Source organism: Canis aureus, chromosome 4, assembly GCF_053574225.1.
Source record: "Canis aureus isolate CA01 chromosome 4, VMU_Caureus_v.1.0, whole genome shotgun sequence".
NCBI lineage: Eukaryota > Metazoa > Chordata > Mammalia > Carnivora > Canidae > Canis > Canis aureus.
Window position 1 is genome coordinate 25,456,581 of NC_135614.1, and position 23,549 is coordinate 25,480,129.

Sequence of the window (23,549 nt, forward strand, 5' to 3'; positions counted from 1 at the left end):
GCCACATCAAAGAAGGTAGGAAGCACAGAAAGGTAAGTTGAGAAAGAAAGGGATCATGGCCACCATGGTAGGGTGGAAGCTGTGCTATCAGAGAAGGGCAAGAGACAAACTAGCACACAGGAAAAAGGAATCCCCATAACAACTGAATTGGAAAGCAAGAGGGCCTGCATTTTGTGAGTTATTGCAACCTTCTGAGTTTAAAGCCTAGTGTGCTGGACTCTGGGAGAGCTCAGAGAACATTGGGGCTGTTTTTGGAGAACAGGCAAGGCAAAAGCCTCTGTACATACAGCACTGAAACAGCAATCTGAAGAACACCTGGGGAACACTGTCAGGAGGTTAGTTGCTCATCTTGGAGCATGTCCCAGAGAAGCAGCATTCTTGAAGAGACCCCATCTGGGATCAAAGGAACTGGCATATGCCATTTCCCTCCCATGCCCCTCAGCATAAACACAGAGCCACCTACAGGAACCAGCTCACTGCTGGTATTTGAACCTAACTTGCTTACACCTTAGCACTCCGGAAGAACTGTCCTTCCCAGTCACACTTGCTCCAGTTACAGAAGATCAGCCCAAATCCCTGAAAACATCACATCTCCCAACCTTGGAGTTTGCGAGACCTCAGTTCTGGTGATGGCCAGGACAGGTCTCATTTTACAAGCAGACCAGAGCATACCTAGTTGAAACTCACCACATTCAGGCCAAGGACTATACACTGCTGACAACAGGCAGAGAGCCTCTGCAGGTGACTGGCGTAGAGAATAAAGTAGCCAGAACACAATAGCAGAGCACATGCAGCCCACAATGCAGACACTCCTGGGAGCACCAGGACCTGGGGAACAGAAGATACTACTACAGGGGACTATAGAATCTCTCCTTCATAGAGCCATTACCATAAAAATAGGAGATGGAGCTGACTTCCCAACACAGAAATAAGCACAGGGACTTAGACAAAATGCAAAGACAGAGAATTTGTCCCTAATGAAAGAACAAGACAAAGTCATGGCTAGAAATCTAAGTGAAATAAATATGAGTAATATGCCTGATGTAGAATTTAATGCAATGATCATAAGGATGCTCACTGGACTTGAGAAGAGAGTGGAAGACATCAGTGAGACTATTAACACAGAAATAAGGAATAATAGCAGTGATAAAGGGCTCAATAAATGAAATGAGAAACTCAGTTAATGCAATGAACAGTGGGCTAGAAGAGAGGAAGAAATTAATGACCTAGAAGACACAGTAATGGAATGTCATCAAGCTGAACAAAAGAGAGAAAGAAAAATTATGCAAAACAAGAAGAGACTTAGGGAACTCAGTGACTCCATCAAATAAAAGAACATCTGTATTATATGAGTACCAGAAGTAGAGAGAGAAAAGGGAGCAGAGGGTTTTTGAAGAAATCGTAACTGAAAATTTCCCTAATCTGGGGAATGAAAGAGATATCTAGATTTAGGCAAATGAAAGAGATATCCAGATTTAGGCAAATGCCTAACAAAATCAACAAAAGCAGATCCATACTAAGACATATTGTAATTAAAATGACAAAATATAGTAATAAAGAAAAAATATTAAAACCAGCAAGACAGAAGAGAGTTACATACAAAGAAAATCCCATAAGGCTATGAGCAGATTTTTCAGCAGGTATTTTCCAAACCAGAAAGGAGTGGCATGATATATTCAAAGTGCTGAATGGGAAAAACCTGCAGCCAAGAAGACATCCAGCAAGGCTATCATTCAGAATAGAAGGCGAGATAGAGTTTCCCAGACAAACAAAAAATTAAGGGGTTCATGACCACTGACCCAGCCCTTCCAGAAATATTAAAGGGACTGTGAGTGGAAAAGGGAAACTAAAAGTGACAGTATAAAGGTAGGAAACACAAAAGCAGTAAAAATTAGTATTTCTGTAAAAAAAAAATCAGTCAAGGAACTTACAAAATAAAAGGTATATGATACCATATACCCAAAACACAGGGAAGAGAATAAGGAAGAAGTTCGAACTTAAATGACCATCATCTTAATAAAGACTGCTACACGCAGCAGAGGTTATATACAAACCTAATGGTAACCACAAACCAAAAACCACTAGTATATATGCAAAGAATAAAGACAAAGAAATCCAAATATATCACTAAAAAAAAACAAAACCCAGCAAACCATGAAAGAAAGGTAAGAAAGGATCAGAGAAAAATCTTCAGAAACAATGACAAAACAAGAAATAAAATGGCAATAAGTACATATCTATAGATAATTGCTTTGGATGTAAATGGACCAAATGCTCCAATCAAAAACATAAGGTGACAGAATGTATAAAAAAACAAGACCCATCTATATGCTGCCTACAAGAGACTCATTTTAGACCTAAAGACACCCACAGATTGAAAGGGAGGGGATGGAGAAACAGTTACCATGCAAATGGATGTCAAAAGAAAGCCAGAATAGCAATACTTATATCAGACAAACTAGACTTTAAAACAAAGATGGTTACAAGAGACAAAGAAGGGCACTATATAATAATCAGGGAGATAATCCAACAATAAGATCTAACAATTGTAAATATTTATGCATCCAATATGGGAGCACCCAAATACATAAAACAGTTAATAACAAATATAAGGGAACTAATTGATAATAATACAGTAATAGTAGGGGACTTTAACACCCCACAAACATTGATGGACAGATCATCTAAAAAGACAATCAAGAAAGAACACTGGCCTTGAATGCACACTGCACCAGATGGATTTAATAGATATATTCACAACATTCCATTCTAAAGCAGCAGACTACATATTCAAGTGCACATGAACATTCTCCAGAATAGATCACATATTAGGCTACAAAACAAGCCTCAAGAAATTAAAAAAGATCGAAATCATAGCATACATCTTTTCTGACCACAACGCTGTTTTTTGGCTTTTTTTTTTTTTTAAAGACTTATTTATTTGAGAGAGAAAGAGCACAAACTGGGAGAAGGGCAGAGGGAGAAGCAGGCTTCCACTGAGCAGAGAGCCCAATGCAGTGCTTGATCCAAGGACCTTGGGATCATGACCACAGCCAAAGGCAGACACTTAACCAACTGCTAACCACAACACTGTAAGACTAGAAGTCAACCATACACACACACACACACACACACAATCTGAAAAGTCCACAAATATATGGAGGTTAAATAACATGCTACTAAACCAGGAAATTGGTCAACCAGGAAATAAAAGAGGAAATTAAAAAGTACATGCAGGGGTGCCTGGGTGGTGGTGTCAGTTAAGTGGCTGACTCTTGGTTTCCACTCAGATTGTGATCTTAGTGTCATGGGATTGAGCCCCATCGGACTCCACACTAAACCCAGAGTCTGCTTGAGATTCTCTCTCCCTTTCCCTCTGCCCCTCAGCCTCAGGCTCGCTCTCTCACAAATAAATAAATAAATCTTAAAATTAAAATATCAACAAAGCATTTCAAAAGATAGGCCCAAAAAGGAAGAATTAGACAAAATTAATCAAGGAGTAACATGGCATCAACATACATCCACTGAAATAAAATTTCTCTTTTTTGTTTTGAAACAATTGAAAAAACAAATATCCTTCCCCCTCAACTCTCACTCCCATTGTTTCACATCTAAACTGCTACAGTTTTAAGCCTGACAAAACTAAGGATTATGAAGTATATGAAGAAATGGGAATTTGCTGGTGATAATATAAATAGGTACATCTGCTCTGGAGAACAATCTGGCCACATTTGGTAAAGCTGACAAAGCATATACCCTAACTTCTTATATCCCAAGGAAACATTTGCATGTGTATACATGAGCAAAAGAATACATAAACAAGGATGTCTACTGAAACTTTGACATAAAAAAAAAAGAAACTTTGATATAGCAAAAAACTGGATAACCAAAATGCCCATTCCATGCATAAGAGAATGAATAAATCAATTCTTCATATAATACAGCAGTTTGATGAATTTACTCAAAAAATTGAGTGAAAAATGTTAAAGATATACAGAATATATTGTTTAAAAGATATGGTTATGATCTTATCAGAACTGTTATAATGTATACTATTAGTAGAAATAGAAAATAATGGAATTATGTACCAGCTTAATGGAAATTTTATTTATTATTATTTAATTCAATAATCGTTAGCAATCCCACTTGATATTCACCCCCAAATAAAGAGAGATGAGCCAGAAACATCTTAACAAGTTACTCACTCCATTCTATATTCTTACTGAGGAAATCAATTTCAATATGAAGACAGGGGTAACATATTTTATTTCTTCAGCTATTTCTTCAGCTGACTAGGAGACAGTAATGATAGCAAGCCACATACTCGTAGAAAAAGTGAGAAAGCAAAAAGTAAACAATTGTGTGAAGTCAGGTATCAGTACCACAAAGTAAGATTAGCAAATTTTTAAATTTGTGGAGATGAAACAACACACTCTTAACCAATGGAACAAAAAAGAAATCATAGAAAACATTAGAAAACACTTAAAAACAAGTGAAAACAAACAAAATACCAAAACTTAGAGGACACAGTGAAAGCAATGTAAAGGGATGTAATGTAAATGCTTACATTAAAAAGCTAGAAGGATCTCAAATCAACAACATAACTTTACAACTTAAGAAACTAGAAAAACAAGAACAAACTAAACCCAAAGCTAGCAGAAGGAAATATCACAGGTAAATTAAGTAGAATACTTAAAAAAAAAAAAAAAAGACAGAAAAAATTAATGAAACCAAAAGTTGGTCCTTAGAAAAAATCAACAAAATTGATCATCCTTTAGCTACATGGACTAAGAAAAAAGAGGAGATCCAAATTACTAAAATAAAAAATGAAAGGATTGGACTACTAATTCTACAGAAATTTAAAGGATTATAACAGAGTACTATGAAAAATATACACCAACAAATTAAATAACCTAGATGAAATGGGCAAATTCCTAGAAACAAAAAGCCTACCAAGACTAAGAAACAGAAAACCTGAATAGGCCTGTAACTAAATGGTAAGGAGACTAATTTGATAATCAAAAGTTTCCTGACAAAGAAAAGCCCTGGATCTGAAGGCTTCACTGGAGAATTCTATCCAACATTTAAAGAACTAACACCAATCCTCAAATTTTTCCAAAAAACTGAACAGGAATGCTTCCTATTTCATTCTATGAGGCCAGCATTACCCTTACACCAAATCCAAAGATTCTACAAGAAAAGTACAGAAAAGTATCCCTTATAAATATTGATGAAAAACCCTAAAGGATTGGCAAAAAGAATTCAGCAGCTATTAAAAAGATTATACACCATAACCAAGTGGAATTTATTCCTGGATAGCAAGGATGTCTCAACATATGAAAACTGATCAATGTAATATACACCACATTAACAGAATGAAGGGAAAAACCATGATCATCTCAACTGATGCAGAAAAAATACTTGACAAAATTCAACACTTTTTCACAATAAAAGACACTCAACAAACTAAGAGTAAAAAGCAGCTAGGTAAGTTGAAAAATCTACAGCAAATATATGCAATGGTGAAAGACTTTAAGATCAAGAACAAAAACAAGGATGCCCACTTTCACTACTTCAGTATGGAAGCTCTAGCCAGAGCAATGAGACAAGAAAAAAGTGATATTAGGCAACCAAATTGAAAGAGAAAAAGTAAAATGATCTCTCTTTACAGATATTGTCTTCTATGCCGAAAACCCTGAAGACTACATGTACAAACTGTTAACATTTATTTGCTAATAAAAAATTCAGCAAGTAGCAAAGACAAAGCCAACACACAAAACTCAGTTGCATCTCTACATACTAACAATAAATAATCTGAAAACTAAAACAATTCTTTTTTTAAGAAAAGATTTTATTTATTTATTTTGAGAGAGAGAGAGTATGAGTGGAAAAGGAGGGGCAGAGAGAAAAGCAAACTCTGCACTGGGCTGAGACGCCGATGTAGGGCTCCATCCCAGGACTCTGGGATCATGACCTGAGCCAAAGGCAGATATTTTAACTGACTGACCCACCCAGTGCCCCTACTAAAACAATTCTAAGAATAAAATTCTTAGGAATTAACTTAAGCAAGGAGGTGAAAGACTTACACAATGAAAACCACAAGACATCGTTGAAATAAAAGAAAACATAAATAAATGGAAATACATCCCATGTTCATGGATTGGAAAACTTAATACTATTAAGATGGCAATAGTACCCAAACCAATCTACAGAATCAATGCAATCTCTATCAAAATCCCAATGACATTTCTTGCAGAAATAGAAAAATGCATCCTAAAATTTGTATGTATTCTCAAAGGATAGTCAAAATCCTGAAAAAGAATAGTCAAAACACAATCTTGAAAAAGAACAAAACCAGAGAACTCAAACTTCTAGATTTCAAAACTTACTCCAAAGCTACAGTCATCAGGGGCACCTGAGTGCTCAGCCAGTTAAGAGTCTGCCTTGCTCTGCCTTCAGTTCAGGTCATGCTCTCAGGGTCCTGGTATCAAACCCCCACTCGGCTTCCAGCTCAGCAGCGAGTCTGCTTCTCCTTCTCCCTCTACCCTTCTCCCCTGCTCATGAACCCATGAATGCATGCTCTAATAAATAAAATCTTAAAAAAAAAACAAAAGCTACAGTCATCAGAACAGTATGGTATTAATATGGCATAAAGATCAATGGAGGGGGATCCCTGGGTGACTCAGCAGTTTAGCACCTGCCAGGCATGATCCTGGAGTCCCAGGACTGAGTCCCACGTCAGGCTCCCTGCATGAAGCCTGCTTCTCCCTCTGCCTGGGTCTCTGCCTCTCTCCCCCTCTCTCTGTATCTCTCATGAATAAATAAATAAAATCTTAAAAAAAAAAAAAAGCTGAAGTTAAAAAAAAAAAAAGATCAATGGAATAGAGAACCCAGATATAAACCCTTACATATATGGTCATATACTTTTGGACAAGGGTGCCAAGACCAATCAATGGGAAAAGAACAGTCTTTTCAACAAATGGTGCTGGAAAAACTGGATATCTACATGCAAAAAATAAAAATAAAAAAAATGAAGTTGTACCCTTACCCTAACATCACATGCAAAAATCACCTCAAAATGGATAAAGAACCTAAATATAAGATGTAACACAAAATGGATAAAGAACCTAAATATAAGACGTAACACAATAAAACTCTTAGAAGAAAACACAAGAGAAAAGCTTCATTCTACCGGATGAGGTAAAATTTCTTGTATATGAGGCAATAGGCAACAAATGAAAAAATAAACTGGACCTCATGAAAATTTTAAAATTTTGTACATCAAAAGACATTATCAACAGAATAAAAAATCCACAGAATGGGAGGAAAAAATTGCAAATCGTATTATCTCATAAGAGACTAATATCCAGCATATGTAGACAACTCCTAAAAAAAAAAACCAATTTAAAAATGGGCAAAAGACTTCAATAAACATTTCTCCAAGAAAGAAATACAGAAGGCTGCTAAGTATATGAAAAGATGCTCAACATCACTGATAATCAGGGAAATGCAAAACTATAATGAGATACCACCTCCTACCCATTAGGATGAGTGCTATCAAAAAAGGAGACAATAACAAGTGTTGAAGAAGAGGTGGAGAAATTGGACCCCTTGGGCACTGTTGGTGGGAATGTAAAATGGTGTATCTACTATGGAAAATAATACGGCAGTTCCTCAAAAAACTAAAATACAATTACCATATGATCCAGCAATAATTACACTTCTTGGGCTCAAAAAACTAAAATAGAATTACCATATGATCCAGCAATTATACTTCTTGGGTATATATCCAAAGAATGGGAAGCGGGGTCTTGAAAAGATATTTGCACACCATGTTCATAGCAGCACTATTTGCAAGAGTTAACACATGGAAGCAACCCAAGTGTCCTATTGATGGATGAAAGGATAAGCAAAATGTGCTATATATTTACATACACAATGCATTATTATTCAGGCTTAAAAAGTAAGGAAATTCTGACATTTGTTACAATGTGGATGACCCTTTAGAATATTAATGCTAAGTGACCCATCACAAAACGACAAATACTGTATGGTTCCACTTATTTGAGGTACTTAGAATAGTCAAAACCATAGAAACAAAGTAGAATGATGGGGCTGAAGAAGGTAAGGGACAGGAAGTTACTGTTCAATGCATACAATTTTTAGTTTTACAAGACAAAAAGAGCTATAGGGATGTATACTGGTGATGGGTGCATAACAGTGTGAGAATGTATGTAGGGCCACTAAATCACACATTTAAAAGTGATTAAGATGGTAAATTTTGTTATATACATTTTGTACAATAAAAGCATTTCTAAAGCAAATTATCATGAAATTAGCTGTAACCTAAATAAAAGACTTTGCCAAAAACAAGTCATAAAGCAGGATGTTCCATATTACAGAACACTTTCAAAATGTATGTATATCCAATGTCTTGGTTTTTAAATTACTGAACACATAAACTTTGATTATCAATTCCTTTATAACTTTACATACAAATATTGGATGTTCTAAAGAAAAACATGAGGAAAAATGATTTTCTCTTTCCAGGCTAAAAATGCCTACTTAAAATTAAGTACCTATAATATTAAGCTTTCATAGTAACAAGCTATAAACTTATCCATAGCTATTAAGTCCTAAGGAAAGAGAGTTGTTTTGTCCTCAAAGACCGTAAAATAAACTAAAGTTAAAAATCTTAAAATACGGGGATCCCTGGGTGATGCAGTGGTTTGGCGCCTGCCTTTGGCCCAGGGCGCGATCCTGGAGACCCGGGATGATCGAATCCCACGTCGGGCTCCCGGTGCATGGAGTCTGCTTCTCCCTCTGCTTATGTCTCTGCCTCTCTCTCTCTCTCTGTGTGTGACTATCATAAATAAATAAAAATTTAAAAAAAAACTAAAATCAAATTAAAAAATAAATAAAATAAAATAAAAAATCTTAAAATACGAAAGTTTTTTTTAGATGAACATTGTCCTGATGGATTGAAGAGAACAACCAGGTGATAAATATTTTATAGAATAGAAGAATTCTTACCTGGGAGATTACCCTTTGAGATGGTGTCTGTATCCAAATTGTAGGTGTCCTGTAGTCGCAACAGAGCTTTCGCTGCCCCAACCTGATCTTCATCATTAGGGAAATACTGTCTCTGAATGGTTAGGTTAGAGATAAAGCCTTGAAATAAGAAAAAAAGAAAGAAAAAAAGAAAGAAAAGAAAAGGAAAAAAAGAAAAAAAAGACTCTAGAACCTCACAGACTTCCAATTTGCAATATAGAGTGTTTATAAGGATTTTTCAAAATTGATTTTATTATAATTTTCTACCACACCATGCAAGTTCCACACACTCAACAAGAAAAAAACTAAATACACTGAATGAGACTTGAAATACCTCTAACTTATTCAATCTTCCCAAGTTCTAATGTTGCTTAAGTAATCTGAAGTCATCACATAAACCATATCTGAATTAGGTAAAAGATCAACATGATAATTGGAAGCAACCCAAGTGTCCTATTGATAACTGATATGATAATTGAGTTTTTAATTACACTAAGCTTGAAAATGAATGGATTTATGATTTGAAAATGACATCCACTGACAACCAATTATACTTTCAAATAACAGATGGTAAGTAAAATGTATGCACTTAAAGAAAGTTCTATATTCTTCTGCATGTACCACACGTTATGTAAATATGTAAATATATAAAGTTTGGTGGAATTCTTTGAGGGGGAAAGAGAGATATTAATTATATATTTAATATAATCAAGTGAGCTTGTTTATTAAAATATATTTAGATATATTAAGTTATGGAATATAGTGATCAACCAAGATTTGCTCTCCATAAAATCTAATCTTAATTTTAAAAGGTTTTATATAAAATATAGCAAAAACCAAATTAACAAACTAATTACTGCCTAAGGAGAATGGTTGCTAAATACTCCTTAAGGAACCAAAAAAGACAAAAACAAAAAGTAGTTTAAAATTTTAATGTAAGTGTCATCACTGGCAAATAAAAGTTAGGTATTAAACTTCCCTCCCCTCTCAGTTACTTATAATCAACTGTGGATTTTGATCAGCAAAAGGCCAGGCATTTTTATGTTAATGAAAATGTACAAACGAACAACTAGCTAGGAGAGGGCTAAACCTCATATCAAGCATTTTTTTTTAGTTTTAAAACCAACTCTTAGTCACAATGTCCACATGGAATTTTACAAGTTTGACAGATTTTTTATGACCCAAAATAAAATCCAAGAATTGCTTAAATCCTCTCCAATAAAAAAGAGGAAAAATATATGTATTACAGCATTATAAGGATGATTACCACAGATTAAAACATCAAGTCCCATGGCTTACCTTATAAAAGAATTTAGGTCATAAACATCATTACTTGAGAATTGTTTTAAATTAATAAATGTGTGTGCACACACACACACATACAAGACTTTAAAAATGTTCTCATGGTGCTATATAGGAGCAAATAATCATTGATATTTCCCTCTCACCATGAAGAAGTTTTCACAAGTGCTTGCCTTAATTTTCCTCAAGGCTTTCTGTACTATGTGCAATAGTTTACTGCTCACACTCATAAACACTCAAGAGTATTTTCATTTACATAGCTAGCTCAGTTCTTTCCCTCTTTCTTGCATTTTTTATTTCTACCTTCAGTCACTGAGTTAAGTATTTGAGCCATTACTATGTCTAAGCATATTCACTCTAATTCTTAAACTCCAGGCTTAGTTTTCTGTATCTGTTACTAAATTATCTAAAACACCTCACTATTCTAATTTTGTTTTAATTAGAAAGACCTTCATTGTTAAAGTTTGCAGTCTTAGTTTTTAAATTTATTGTCTAAGTAAAACAAATCTAAGATTCAAAATACTATCTAAAACACAGATAACACTTTTCCTAATAGTACCAGTCCCAATACATTAACAATTGAGAAGAGAGAGATTCACTCATAAATTTTTGAAGTTTGAAGGTAATCCTAAAATGGAAAGGATTACCCCCAGAAATGAAGCTATATGTCAAGTAATTGATTTGCTTTTGTAAATTTCAAAGCAAAAAATGACAGTGCTAGTCTCCAACAAATCACTTTTTTACACTAAAGTTTTATTTTTGTTTCCAGTTTTTCTTCCCTTTTCTTTTTTTAAATTAAGGAATTTAGAATCTAGACTAACTCCAGTCAAACCAAACACACCCCTGCAACAATTCAGTTACAACACTAAACACTTGATGTTCTGGGAAATGAATTTATTAGTATTGGCGTTTCCACACATGGCAGCAATACTGTCTTAACTATTTTTGGCTCCTTAGTCTTACCATCTGACTTACCATCTGACATATCCTTAAGGACCAGATTCTCCAACTCACTCCATTCAGTGTTCAGACGTTTCATTAATTTGAATGCATTTACAGGGTGCCCAACAAATCCTTCTGGATCTTTTGTTGCTGTGCTGGTTAGTCGATCTAACTTCTCTGCCCATCTATACACATAAGACATTTAAATGGAGCACATATACACTTACTAAGGAAGAACACAATTTAATAAAACACTCAGAAAAATAAAAAAGACTAAATTAGAGGTTTTTGAGTGAAAACTAAATTCAAAAATTCTTTTTAAAATAAAATTATAGGTTTTTTAAAAAGCAAGACTGTTATGGGTAAAATCTAGCTTAGTAGAATCAAAATATAACAAGTCTTTTTCTTTTAGTTTTGTTTCTCTCAAATGGTTACAGTAAATAAAGCCCATCTTAGAAAAGGTGTGACTGGATCCCTCAAGTAAGAGTCTAAAAATTCATCTCCCCACAGGTCCTTAAAGATAACTAGTTATTGTAAGGTACAGATTAGCCCAATCAAAATTCAGTTACAGGTTAATTTAAATCAAACTTATACCAAAACTTTACATTCAGTACCTAAGACTATGTTTTAAAACAAAAACAGACGGGATCCCTGGGTGGCGCAGCGGTTTGGCGCCTGCCTTTGGCCCAGGGCGCGATCCTGGAGACCCGGGATCGAATCCCACGTTGGGCTCCCGGTGCATGGAGCCTGCTTCTCCCTCTGCCTGTGTCTCTGCCTCATTCTCTCTCTCTCTCTGTGTGTGACTATCACAAATAAATAAAAATTAAAAAAAAAAAATTAAAAAAAAAAAAAAATAAAACAAAAACAGGGATCCCTGGGTGGCGCAGCGGTTTGGCGCCTGCCTTTGGCCCAGGGCGCGATCCTGGAGACCCGGGATAGGATCCCACATCAGGCTCCTGGTGCATGGAGCCTGCTTCTGTCTCTGCCTGTGTCTCTGCCTCTCTCTCTCTCTGTCTGTGACTTAAATAAATAAATAATAAATAAAATATTAAAAAAAAAAAAACAACTCCCTGAATATTCAGTTTCTCACTAAATAAAAGGCAGGAATTCACAGGTCAGGATTAACTTTGAATGTGAGTCAGTTAAAAATAAATTAGCAGTTAAGGAAAAACCATATCAATTAAATAATTAACAATACTTACCACTGTAATCTCTAGAATACAACCATAGGAGTGAAGATAAATAGAATTAGAAAAATGCTCTAAAAGATGACTTGATTAGGGAGGTTAGAGGAAGATGTTAGCAACCACTTTTAGAAATTGTCAGTCAACACCCATTCCCATTTATATCCTTATCTCAATCCACATTCCTCTACCTAAATTCTTGACCCAGGCATAACTCTTGTTTCCTGTGCTCCTATTTTAGCCATTCCAACCAACTTTAAGACAGGTGGCTTCTATTTCCACCTGTTTTAGCTCTAGAACAAAAACATCCAGGTAGGATCAGAATCATAGAAAGTAGAACACTTTGCTTACTTTTTTATTTGTTCTAATTTGTCCTCTTCTGCCTTAATATAGTCTTTCAGAGAAGTCACCAGATCTTTCTCAGTATGGATCAAATCAGTCATCTGACCTAGAAGGAAGAGAAGGGAAGGATATCAAATATCTACATTGGTCAACACAAGTATTTTAGAATAACTTAAAAATGATCAAGAATGTTTCATTCTTTGAGAAGAGTTAACTGTTAATAAACACAGATATGTTGGAGAAGACATCTTTTTTATATCACTTTATATCCTGAAATTAGATGTCATAAATATAATACCCATATTTTAGTAAGCACTACGATCATACAAGGGTAAAATTGGTTAACGGCATGAAGGAAAATATCTCATTTAAGGCAGATGAGTGTGCATAGAGTAAAATATAAAAGGATACACATCAAACATGAAAAATATTTCTGGGGAAAAGAGGACATGTGGAAGTCTTACTTTGTTTCTTCTTTAACCAATATGCTATTTTAAATAGTAATATTTACAAAGATTTCGTATAAAATGAAAAAATGACATAATTTCGGGTATTAAATTTATGGCATCTAATTTCGGGATATAAAATGACTTCTTATCCTCTTATAAATAACTAAACATGAATGATTTGAACTTCATTGGTGAAGTATACCGTTTGTTAGTGTGGTTTTAGTTTATTGAATAAAAATTTCTAAATTCTGGGATCCCTGGGTGGCGCAGCGGTTTAGCGCCTGCCTTTGGCCCAGGGCGCAATCCTGGAGACCCGGGATCGAATCCCACGTCGGCTCCCGGTGCATGGAGCCTGCTTCTCCCTCTGCCTCTCTCTCTCTCTCTCTCTCTCTCTCTCTCTCTCTCTGTGTGACTATCATAAATAAATAAAAATAAAAAAAAATTTTTCTAAATTCTAATTAGTCTCAAGAACAAAAAAAAGGTGAGAGCCGAGGTAGGGAAGAAGAAAAAGTAGTGTTGTTTTATAATTTAAAAATAAATTTTTTGATGAATTTGCCAATATTGTCCGACTTGCAAAATGAAGTAGACTTAAAATTAGAATTGGAATGGCTAAAATAGGAGCACAGAAAACAAAAGTTATGCCTGGGCCAAGAATTTAGGTAATTTATAATTTTTATTTTAAAAAAATTTAAATGCAAGAACAATACAAACCAAAAAACAGTAAGACTTACCAATTGAAGTAAAAAAGCCTGGATGTGCAAAAGACTGGGGAAGTAGAATCCCTACAATTAAAATATACCACATCATCTTGGAAAACTTAATTTTTCAGGTTCACACACCTACAAGAGAAATATGGTCATTACAACAAAAAAAAAAAGTAGGATAGGTAAAGTTCCTAAATGATATTTCCTATGAACAAAATATAAGTCAGACACTAACGTTGCCCATAGACTGTTAATTCTTGTAAATTGATTTAATAATGTAATTAATAAGAGCTACTATCTTATTTTTCCATATAACTAGAGTACTAACTTTATATTTCATGTTAAAAAAATATAAATGTTTGTTATCACCTGATAATTAATGCTTAAAAATTCAACCTGTTTTCTCCTTAGTTACTATTAGAGTGATTAGATAGTAATTCATACATCCTGAAAAATAAGTTTTCTCTGTTATCTACATCTAAACCATGAATGTCCCATAAAAATTACTTCATTAAAGTAATTTAAATATTACCAAAATACAATCTAATGTATTCTCCATCTAATATGTTAGAATATGTTTTAAAGGGGAAAAAAAGGTTTTAGAGCCACTGATTTATCCTTTAAATTCCTTTTTTTTTTCTTTTAAAGATTTATTTACTTATTTATGAGAGAGGCAGAGATAGGAAGAGGGAGAAACAGGCTCCTCACAGGGAGCCTGATGCAGAATTCAATCCCGGATCCCAGGATCACGACCTGAGCTGAAGGCAAGTGCCCAACCGCTGAGCCACCAGGCATCCCTATCCTTTAGTTTCCTAATTTGTTCCATCCTTTCCTTACATGGCTTTCAATTTTAAAATAAGTTCAACTAAAAGTCGTACATTCTCAGGGTGCCTAAGTGGCTCAGTTGGTTAAGGGTCTGACTCTTGGGCAGCCCGGGTGGCTCAGCCATTTAGCACTGCCTTCAGTCCAGGGCATGATCCTGAAGACCTGGAATCGAGTCCCACATCAGGCTCCCTGCATGAAGCCTGCTTCTCCCTCTGTGTCTCTGTCTCTCTCTGTGTGTGTCTCTCATGAGTAAATAAATAAAATCTTAAAAAAAAAAAAAAAAAAAAAAGGTCTGACTCTTGATCTCAACTCAGGTCTTGATCTCAGAGTCATGAGCTCAAGCCCTGTGTTGGGCTCCACACTGGGCATGGAACCTACTTAAAAAGTTGTAGATTTTTGGGCAATGAAAATGTTCTAAAATTGACTGTGGTGAGTGATGGTTGAAGAACACTATAAAAGTACTAAATACCACTGAATCATGACCATTAAATGGGTGAATTGTATGGTACATGAATTATATCTCAATAAAGCTGTTATTTTTTAAAAGCTGTACAGAATCAAAAAGAATAAACAGCCCTTTCGATTTAAGCTAGTAATTTCTCTCAAAGGACCTAGTACTGAGGTTTTTCTATCTGCTGTGTTCTATGTAAACATTCTTAGTCTAGTACATAGCTATGGATTTTTTTTTTTAACTTGGCAGCAAAACATGTCTTTTTTTCTTTGTCCCTGGTAGCACTGACTTTTCTAGAATGGATTCTTCATGGCAGCAGCAAATATCAACTAAACATCAGCAAGATTTTACCTTTTTTTTCCAAATATCCTGACAGCACGCTGTTCTTGCTCCTTCACCATCACATCCATGGACTTTTAAGTACTCCTTATTACCTTACAGAAGAATAAGTTACTATTACAGTACCTCTTGCCCCAGTAACAGGCTCCCATTTGTTACTCTTCTTGTCTCCCTGTTTGTCTTTGAGCAGGCACTTCTGACTCCTTCCAAGTGACTTCACTTAAACCACCAAGTTCAAGTCCACATTGGAAAGCTCTCTATTTTGCCAAAAATAATCCCCCCAAAAACAAAAAAAACAAAACCCTTTCCCCTTCTTGAATCTCAATAAAAAATAAATCCCCACAGAAACTGACATTCTGGAAGTACTCCTAAGTCTCCTCCCTCAAGTTTGCCACAAGCTTCCAGATACTTCCAGAACCACACAGTAGTAAAATGCACTGCTCTCTTGGCTGCTTTACAGTAACTCTTTGGGAAGGCTTCTAGAATACAGCAGATGCAGACACTTCCTCTCCTGGGCTCCTGCCAAAGCACAAGGCTTTTTCAAAATCCTGGGCTGTCTGAAAAGTCTAGAATCTTCTCACTGTTTACACGGACTTCTGCCATAATTTTCTTCATGAATAAATGTTATTTCCAGAAAATACAAATGCTTTTGCTCTACTAACAAAAGGCTAATCAGAAATGTTATCTAAATGTTTAACTCAGATAAGAAAGTTTAGATTTGTCAGGTAAGAGCTTATCATTTTTTCATAGCTAAGATACATTTGTCACTAAAGGTTTTTTGTCATCTTTCATTGTCCTTAAATTTCTCAATGAATCAAGAACCATTCATTAGCCTACAGAAATCACTAAAGTTTGAAAACTGCTTCTAACAATGATAGGCCTTACATAAAATTTCAAAGCATTAATCAAATGAAGAATATACCTTTACCTTACATCATGCTGCAAAATAAATTCTAGATAGATCAAAGAGTTATTATTAACAAAAAATAACAAAAAGAAACTTTACTAGATCTCTAAAAAGAGAAAAGAATCTCTAAACTTTAAAAATGATAAAAAAGTAATCTATCAAAAGCCAGATGGAATTCAAATACACAGAATAATCTAGGCTTATATGTGTTTTTAAAAAACCCTATGAAAGGGATGCCTGGGTGGCTCAGTCAGTTAAGTGTCTTGACTCCTGATTTTGGATCAGGTCACAATCTCAGGGTCCTGAGATTGAGCCCTGTGTCAGGCTCTGTGCTGAGAGAATGGAGCCTGCTTGAGATTCTCCCTCTCCCTCATCTGTCTTCTCACTCACACATAGTACACATGCTCTCTCCCTCAAAAAAGAAAAAAAAAAAAAAAAACACAAAATTTTTAAAAATCCTATAAACTAGGAAACTAAAGAAAATAGAGCTCCTATAAATCAGTAAGAAAACCACTAAGATATTAATAGAAAAGTAGATTAAGAATACAGAAAGTCACAAAAGAACTAAAAATAATTTTAAAAGTTCAGTTATCAAGGATCCATTTTTTTGTCCTTCAAATGAACAATTATCAAGGATCCATTTTTTGTCCTTCAAATGAACGATTAAATTTAACAAATTCACAAATATCTAATGATGATGCTATATATGTCAAGGAACTTAAAATGAGTATATGCTGTAACTTGTGAATTTAAATTAAAACGCAAAATTTAAAAATTAACAAACATTCATTGGTAAAATGGTATAAGCCATCTTGGAAGATGGTTTGGCAGTTTCTTAAAGTCAGACATACTTTTACCATACAATCTGGCAGTTGTTCTCCTTTGTATTTACCCAAAAAACTTGAAAACTTATGTCCACACAAAAATGTGCACATGAATATTTATAGATTTCTTCATAATGACTAAAACTTGGAAACAACAAAAATGTCCTTCAAGGTAAATGGATAAATAAACTGGTACATCCAATGAATTATCATCAATGCTAAAAGGAAATGAGCTATCAAGCCATGAAAAGACATGGAGGAATCTTAAATGCATATTTCTAAGGGAAAATGTTCTGGACAGCAGAACATTAGGTAATTTTTTATATTTCTTTGTATTTTCCAGATGTCCTAGGGTATATTTACTTTTGTAGTGACAAAAAAGTTAACTCTATACAAAATAATAAACCTACAATAATAATAAAACATCAACTCCCATATTATGTATGTCACTCTAAGTTTTTTGTTGTTTTTTTTAGATTTTATTTATTTATTCATGAGAGACCGAGAGAGAGGCAGAGACATAGGCAGAGGGAGAAGCAGGCTCCCTGTGGGCAGCTCAATGCAGGACTCGATCCCAGAACCCCGGGATCATGACCTGAGCCAAAGGCAGAAGCAGCTCAACCACTGAGCCACCCAGGTGCCCCTCACCCTAAGCTTTCTTTTTTAAAGATTTTATTCATTTATTCATGAGAGACTCAGAGAGAGACAGAGAGAGGCAGAGACACAGGCAGAGGGAGAAGCAGACTCCATGCAGGTAGCCCGACGCGAGACTCGATCCCGGGACCCCAGGACCACGCCCTGGGCAGAAGGCAGGCCCTAAACCGCTGAGCCACCCAGGGATCCCCTATCCTAAGTTTTTAATGAAGTGGTTAACTACTCCCTAATATAAAAAAAGTAGCTAACAAATACAATCCACATTTGTGCCTGTTTCATATTCTCCAGATTTCTCTGCTACAAAGACAGTAAGCTTATATGAAAGCAACTCAAATATCTAGCCATGAACTACATGGTCAGATTATTATCCTTCCTCCTACAGAAAGACATATGATGCGGGCTAGGCCAGTCATTGACACTTTCTCCCAAAAACATTTGAGGAGTGGGCTTGTGAAATGGTACAAAGCAGCTCCTTCTGGAGTTGCTAAGCTCATAGGATATGAATTTGTATCTGCCTGTGACGATCTTTCCCACTTGTCAAGGACACATAGAAACCCAATCTATAAACAAAGTCATTCAGAAATAAACAATTCCAAGATCCATAGCCCTGACTCTTCCAATTGTTAGTAAAGCAATCATATCTTTATTAACCACAGTTTTTAAACCAATGCTTTGAATCTGTGAGCTACTGCAATAATCTTTCAACCCAATAAGAGAGCCTCTGAATTCCCTTTTTAAGGAATTTTAAACTAGATCAAGTTGGATTTGTCACTTGCAATATGAAGTTCAGACAACACAGCATTACTCCAAACTACTATGACCATCAAATGAAGAAATAGCCCTAAATAGCCCTAGATAGCAGTGGTTCTCACTGCTATATCAGAATCACCTACAGGTCTGAGGTATGTAGTTAATTTATACAAATTCTTAGGTGATGGTGATGCTGCTGGTCTGGGATCACACTTTGAAAACCACCAGATACAAACAAACATCCCTTAAAATCACGCAAAAAGAGCTTTCTATCTTTAAAAGAGTAAAATTTCAGGGGTACTCGGGTGGCTCAGTCGATGAAGCATCTACCTTCGGCTCAGATCATTATCCTGGAGTCCCAGGATCAAGCCCCACATCAGACTCCCTGCTCAGTGATAAGCTGCTTCTCCCTCTGCCCCTCTCCCTGGCTTGGGTGTGTACACGCTCTCTCCCTCTCTCTCTCAAATAAATAAAATCTTAAAAAAAAAAAAAAAAAAAAAGTAAGGGACGCCTGGGTGGCTCAGCAGTTAAGCGTCTGCCTTCAGCCCAGAGCGTGATCCAGGAGTCCTGGGATTGAGTCCCACACTGGGCTTCCTGCGAGGAGCCTGCTTCTCCCTCTACCTAGGTCTCTGCCTCTCTCTGTGTCTCTCATGAATAAATAAATAAAATCTTTGAAAAAAAAAAGTAAGATTTTACTTATTTTTTGAAAAATATAATTGAATTCCTAATTATTCTGGTGAATAGTTCCTCTAATCTTTTTTTCTTAGAAGTAGGCTCCATCCCAAACTGAGAGCCCAAAATGGGGCTTGAACTCACAACTATGAGATCAAGACCTGAGCCAAGATCAAAACCTGAGCTGAGATCAAGAGTCAGATCCTTAACCATCTGAGCCATTCTGGTGCCCCTCCTCTAATCTCTTTTAATATTAAATACTTGTTTGTAAGCAATCATATCTTTATTAACCACAAGTTTTTAAAACAATGGTTTCCTTACTTCTGATGTCTCACTTCCATTTATTTCCATCTTCATTCAGTTAGCAGCTTGCAAAGCAAATCATTATGAGCATCTAAGAGTCAAGCATCCTAAAAAACATTGAAGTTTTATAAAAAATAGTAAGATACAGGGGCGCCTGGCTGGCTCAGTTGGGAGAACATGAGACTTTTGATCTCAGGGTTGTGAGTTTGAGCTCCACAATGAGCGTAGAGATTACTTAAAAATTAAAAAAAATTTTTTTAAATAGTAAGATACAAATATCTCCTGTTCTAAATCCTCAGACAAGCTTGAAATAGAATTTAAATGGGTTAAAGAGGATGCAAAGAAGGCAAATCTCAGCTCCCTGAAAAGACTGGACTCAAAAAAACGGGGAGAGGGAAGAAAAAAAAAAAAGAAAGCCAAGGAAGAGTCAAAGATATAAACATAAATTTACACTAGTATAAAATTTAGTGCTGAAATATTACAGATATACTGATGATATTTTAGTTCTTGATTAGATCATGAGTAGGTTCATGAGTGCTTATTACCTAACTTTTATAACATACATGTACTTTATACCTGTTTAATATACATGAACATTATTTTTTAGAAACTATAAGAAAAAAGTATATGGAAAAATCTTTCTGGAAAACATATTCTCAGGTAAGCCCAGATAAAAATAAATAGCAAAGTATAATATTTATCTAAAACTTTCCTACAGTCCTTCTCCCAGGAAAGTCCAATCCCACACACTCACAGGTCAATCAAACCTGGGAACAGATTTTAAAACAGTTTTACTACATTGTAAATATTTACAACTTTGAGTTATCAGGATTCATTGAATTGTATGTACAAGTTATTTAATGAATTACTAGGAACAGGGTATCTGGCAAATAATTCTATTAGCCTTTTGGTCTAACATTTTTCTTCCAAGAAAAAAATTGCAACATTTTAAAAAGTTGGTCTTTCCCAAACAAATCATTAAAAATTAATAAGGCCGACTAAAGAATGCTTGATATTCTAATCTAAACTTTCACTGACACTAAAAATTTTCCACAGGTCTCCTTCTAGCAGTCTCTCCATGCCTTCCACATTGTTCCAAATCTTTTAGAGGGCTCCAAAGTTTATTTAACCTCATACAAATTCCACAGTCAAATGCTGGTTGCCCTGACATGTGTTAGACTTTAAATTTTTTGACAATTTTTATAGTGAATGCAAAAGACCAGCACAAATTCAAGCTTCTAATTCAGGCTATTACAACGTGGTATATATCAAGACTTTGCGTGTCTCTTCCATATAAGTAGGATGGATTTTTCTAAGACAACTAAGAGTACTTACTAATAGAACTAGTTATATTTCTGTTCTTCCCTATAATCCCTCTGGCAAACTGCCATTTGTTTTAACTTAACACCATGAATTCCAGTCATACTTAAGCTCCCAAAGAGAGGGAGCTACAACTCCAGTACATATGATCTGACAGTCAAGTGTTTTAATAGTTATGACCAACTTTTCTATAAAAACTCACAAATCATGCTAGCCTCTTTCCCACAGCTGTCTTTCCTCAAGCAGTGAACCCAGTTATTGGTATAACTCTGCCAGCACTTTGAAATTTGCTTGGAAAGAAGCACTAAATCAAGATATTAGCCTTATCTGATCGAGTTGAAAAAGTCCTACACGATCTGTCTTTTGGAGATTCTTGCAAAATTCAATTTTTCTTATCGGAAGGAACTTGAATATAATGTCATTTCAAAAGCACACACCTATTTTTGCCTGTATGGTGTTCTACCACCACTACTCTCTTCTGGAAACTGCCCTCCTTCTGCCTTTTTTACAGCACCAGTCTACCTTTAATTCATCCCCACAGTTTCATCACTCATGTTACACAGCATGATACTTCTCCCTCATCAAGTTGCCAAAGTTCCTTCCTGGAAATTTTGAAAATAAAATTGAGAGGGGGGAAAAAAAAAAAAAAGGCAGGCACTCTTTGAATGCCTGAATTGTATAAAGCTCAGAAGCAGCAATGGACCAAGTTTTGATATACGGGCCAAAAAGTAAATGAATTTTACCTGGAAAGAATAAAGAGTGAAGCAGGTATACAGAGAGGAAGACAGATAAGAGAGAGAATAAAACATTCTGATGTTTTCCACATATTCTTGAAGCCTAATGGCATTCCTGACCTCAACTGTTAAGATAACTCCCTATCCCCACAATGTGTACATAAATTCCACCATGTGGTAGTATGACTGGGGTTTCTGTTTAACCCACAGTTCTAATTAATTGTCTTATTAACCCAGCAATTAATATTTTTATAGGCAAAATAAGTAATAAGGTCTTTTTTGGCTTGTTAGAAATCCAGTAAGTTCCATTTCTATATAAAATAGAGAGTTTAGAATAAATATTATTTTAATCCATTTTTTAAAAGATTTAACTTGGAATTTAGATTCAAAATTGAACTTAAATTTGCCTTGTCTTTCTTTACCAGTATTCTGCCCCTTGCTTGCTTCTGTTATATTGCCTAGCAAGCACACTGTGGTTGTGAAAATAGTATAGCAAAAAAGAAAATCCCCAGCTATTGATGTCATAGATTTGCGTATGTTTTTTAAACAGTTCTAGTTTCCACTTTTCATGGAATAATCAGGAAAAGTGTAAAAAAAAGTAAAATAAAAAATTTTGTCAGTTAAAAATATTGAATTTAAATGTTTAAAGTTTCTGTTTCAACTGGAAAAGTCAAATTCCCCTAAACCAGAAACATTTTACAAACAAATATAGACTGAAGGAGAAAGTTTTAGAAATAAATGAATATTATTAAAATGGTGCTATTCCTCACTGACTATTCAATTATATATTTTAAACTGTATAATATACCTCTCAACTATTTCAAACACTTCAGTTAGAAATGCATACATTTCCCAATGTGAAGGGAAAAGGTCAGGATTCTTATGCCCACGATACAGAATATAAAAAATTTGCCATAAATGATATTAAAAGCCCCCCACAATAGTAAGAGTCATCAATAATGTCCTTTTTTTCTTTTTTTGGTGATCCCCTTAACAAGAAGCCAAATAAGCAAAAATGGTATCAAAATATGAGGTCAAATTTGACTACCACCAAGAAATTAAAAAAAAAAAACACCAATAATTTAGAGGAAAGTGCCTAGGAGGATACTTGGCACATAGAAGACACTTAAGAAGTGTTACTTTTAGGGCAGCCTGGGTGGCTCAGCGGTTTAGCGCCGCCTTCATCCCAGGGCATGATCCTGGAGACCCGGGATCAAGTACCACGTCAGGCTTCCTGCATGGAGCCTGCTTCTGTGTGTGTGTGTGTGTGTGTGTGTGTGTGTGTCTAATAAATAAATAAAATCTTTTAAAAAATGTTACTTTTAGATGTGGGGCAAGAACTTAAGAATAGATGGATTTGTTGCCAAGGCTGTCTCAAGAGACACAGAAAAAGAAAAGGCTGAGAGCATGGTGGGAAGCTCAGGAAACCTCAATCCTGGGCTAAGACGGTGAAAAAGAACAAGTAGCCTAGTCTACTAGCAGATAGATGCAGACTTTCTTATTTAAGAATTTGAGTAGAAGTAAGTGGACAGAGGCAGTGGAAGAGAAAAGGGGAAAGAACCATTAAATTATATATGCCTTATTTGTTGCTTATAAGTATTTCCAAATATTAACATAATCTATATATTTCTCGCTTTAAGAAAGACCTTGCAGTATCTTCTTGAATGTATATTAGTATCTTTTTGACTGGTTATATTAATGAAACTATGTGTACTTAGTAACACTAGTGTCAATAAATATTGGTTAGGGGATTTAAAAACTAGCAGTAATAGAGGGCAGCCCCGGTGCGGCAGTGC

General features: G+C 35.3%; 1 protein-coding gene across 4 annotated transcripts in view; it reads right to left on the reverse strand.

Annotated features, from left to right (window-relative positions):
* The window catches only part of P4HA1 (prolyl 4-hydroxylase subunit alpha 1), a 77,233-nt gene that overhangs the window by 48,008 nt on the left and 5,676 nt on the right, over window positions 1-23,549 (reverse strand). For 3 of the 4 annotated variants that reach the window (XM_077894944.1, XM_077894941.1, XM_077894945.1), the window contains exons 2-5: window positions 14,002-14,109; window positions 12,831-12,927; window positions 11,329-11,480; window positions 9,034-9,171 (exon numbers count right to left, since the gene is read on the reverse strand). In XM_077894944.1, the coding sequence (XP_077751070.1) occupies window positions 9,034-9,171; window positions 11,329-11,480; window positions 12,831-12,927; window positions 14,002-14,077 (463 nt within the window). In that variant the 5' untranslated portion in view covers window positions 14,078-14,109. Of the gene's footprint in view, window positions 1-9,033; window positions 9,172-11,328; window positions 11,481-12,830; window positions 12,928-14,001; window positions 14,110-15,601; window positions 15,685-23,549 lie in introns of all 4 variants that reach the window. The other variant, XM_077894943.1, reaches the window with a different exon arrangement.